The sequence below is a fragment of the Myotis davidii genome, unplaced genomic scaffold (genome assembly GCF_000327345.1).
Source record: "Myotis davidii unplaced genomic scaffold, ASM32734v1 C64419442, whole genome shotgun sequence".
In the NCBI taxonomy this organism is placed as follows: Eukaryota; Metazoa; Chordata; class Mammalia; order Chiroptera; family Vespertilionidae; genus Myotis; species Myotis davidii.
Window position 1 is genome coordinate 1 of NW_006382608.1, and position 2,567 is coordinate 2,567.

Consider the following 2,567-nt stretch of genomic DNA (forward strand, 5'->3'; position numbering starts at 1 on the left):
CCCCAGGGGGTTGGGGTGACCACCTTTCTTGCCCAAATCCCCCTTGTGACTGGATGGGGCAAGGTAGAGGTAGGTGAGCAATAGGTCTGGCTCCACCCTCGGGGGGGTCCCAGCCACGGGGGCTTTTGCCCATAACCAGAAGGTCAAGTGGCTTGTTCCGGAGCCAGCAAGGGTCAGAGGCCGGCTGCCCGGTTTATTTTATTTAACTTAATTTTGTTTATGAGTGTGTGTCTGCCTGCCCCTCCCCTCAGTGTTAAGTGGGAGCCCTGAGGGAGCCTCTCCTCCCCCCAGCCGCCTCCCCCGTTTCCTCCCTCTATCTCCAGTCACCAGCCGTCCTTCTGGACCAGGCGGAGGGTTGAGCGGGCAGGCAGGAGCCTGGGGCGACTTGGCCCAGCCCACCAGCCCATGACCCCTTCTCAGGCCACCAGTATTGCCCCTTCCCTTTTTAAAATGAAACACCCTTGTTTGTAAATCCTTAGTTGCTTGAGAATAAAACCCCTCCCTTTTCTTCCACTGAGTCTGTGGTGTGACCTGAGCCTTGGCAGGATATGGCGAGATGTGGGAAGGGTCTGTAAGCCCTGACCTTGTGGTTGGAGGGCCGGGAAATGGTGAATTCTGGTGGAGAAGGTCTCTGCATCAAAAGGGAAACTGAGGCAGGGTGGTAGCTGGGAGGGTGGTCTTTGTAGTGATTTGCCCAACATCAAGCAGGCAGTATGGAGGGACACCCGACCCCCCATAGCCAGAGGTCCTGCTGGAGAAGAGCTCTTAATCCCTGGCAGGCCTTGGGGAAGGGCTCTGGTGTCAGCCCGTCAGTCTGCCACCCCCGCTCTTTGCTTTCCGGAGTGGCTGCCCAGCCAAGGACAGGGACACCTGCTTACCTGCTGGGCCTGGTGCTGCCTGGACTGGTGCCTCTGCCTCTGGCCCCACACACTTACCGCAGCCAGTCCAGCATGCTGGGCGCCATGGTCCTGCTGCTGGCCCTGCTCCCAGGGATCTCCACCTTGCCCAGCGGGCCACCTGGTATGTAGGGATTGGGAAATATATATGCCTTCATGCTCCCATTCCTCCACCACCCTTTCTGAACCTCCATCTATCTTGCCTTGGGAAATGTGTGGGTGGGCAGTGGGGTCTACCCCTGTCCCCCATTTCCAGGTTCTCTGGGATCCCCAACTTCAAAGTTCCCAGCAGCCACGTGAGGCCAAGTACTGTGAGAGGGGAGGGGTCTGGGCAGATACTTTTAGGGAATGTGTATGTGGGCCATCATGAAGCAGACACGTGTGCACTGCATGTGCATGTCCTCACTGATTGGGAGACCCCTGTTGGTGTTCCTGGTGCCTCTACCTTTACTGCGATGCCCTCAACCTGAGAGTCAGGAGTCTGGACAAACGGAAAGCCTGGTGGCCTGGCTGGGCTTGGGCTGTGCCAAAAAGGCTGTGGGAGAGCACCCCTCTTTCCTTCCCCCCCTTCCTTTGATGACAGCACCTGTCTCCTCTTAGAAAGGGAAGGGTGGGGGCCCCACACTCCTGGCCCTGCTGCAGCTTCTGGGCTCCTCAGCCCCTTCCCAGTCTGGAATTCCCTCGCTCACTGTGGGGAAGGAAAGCAAAGCCAAGAAGGGGAGCCCCTCAACCAGGGGCACACGGCTTTGTGCACAGCCTCGCTGCTGGGCTGTGATGCCCCATGGGTCTCCAGGGAATACATCATAGCTGGTGTCCCACCTGCCTGAACTATTAGCTTAGCGTGAGTGAATTCACGCAACACTTTACAGAGGAGGCTAGGAGATTGAACCATTTGCTTGAGGGCCTAAGGGGGAGCCCGCACTCGCTCTGTGCCACTCTTTCTGCCCCGCCAGCGCCCCCCTTTCCAGTGGCGCCCGGGTCGTGGCTGCGTCGACCCGTTTTCAGTCTAGAGCTGTCAGACGCACAGGACGCGTTCCACCGCCGCGCAGGGCCGTTCGAGGTCCCAGCGGACAGCCGCGTGTTCGTGCAGGTGCGGTCAGACGTAGGGCAAGCCGGGCCGGCGGGCAGGTGGGCGCAGCTGGATCCTGAAGGCGACACTCCACCCCCAGGCGGCCCTGGCCCGGCCCTCCCCGCGCTGGAGCCTGGCCCTGCACCGCTGCTGGGTGACGCCCTCCTCACGGCCAGCCCCAGGACCCACCCTGGCGCTACTGCAAGGGGGCTGCCCCGCCGATTCCTCCGTCACCTTCCCGCCACCACGCCCTGGGGCCGCCCGCTTCAGCTTCCGTCTGCGCCCGGTCTTCAATGCCTCTGTGCAGTTCTTGCACTGCCAGCTGAGCCGCTGCCGCCTCCGGGGAACCCACCGGACTCCTGAACCTCTGACGCTGCCGCCCCAGTCCCCGGTGTGCGGGCGCAGGACGGGGAGGCTGGGCTCCTGAGGCCGGTGTGGGGTGGGCAGGATCACCTCCAGCATTGGAAGGAGGAGCCTCTTGGGTTTGGGGAATCTTGGGGTCAGGGCTCTTTGGAGCCTGGGGCACGGGTCCCTTGGAGCTGGGGGTAGGTACTGGGTCTCTCCCAGGCCAGGCACAGCGGCCTTGAGGGGCCCCAGGGGCT

General features: G+C 61.7%; 1 protein-coding gene across 1 annotated transcript; it reads left to right on the top strand.

Moving 5' to 3' along the window:
* The first annotated feature begins 6 nt into the window (after positions 1-6).
* Positions 7-2,558, top strand: TGFBR3L (transforming growth factor beta receptor III like). Its single transcript, XM_015557409.1, has 3 exons — positions 7-1,020; positions 1,850-1,986; positions 2,066-2,558. The coding sequence occupies exons 1-3, from the start codon at positions 714-716 to the stop codon at positions 2,390-2,392; spliced, it is 771 nt and encodes a 256-aa protein (XP_015412895.1). The 5' UTR covers positions 7-713; the 3' UTR covers positions 2,393-2,558.
* Positions 2,559-2,567: the final 9 nt, after the last annotated feature.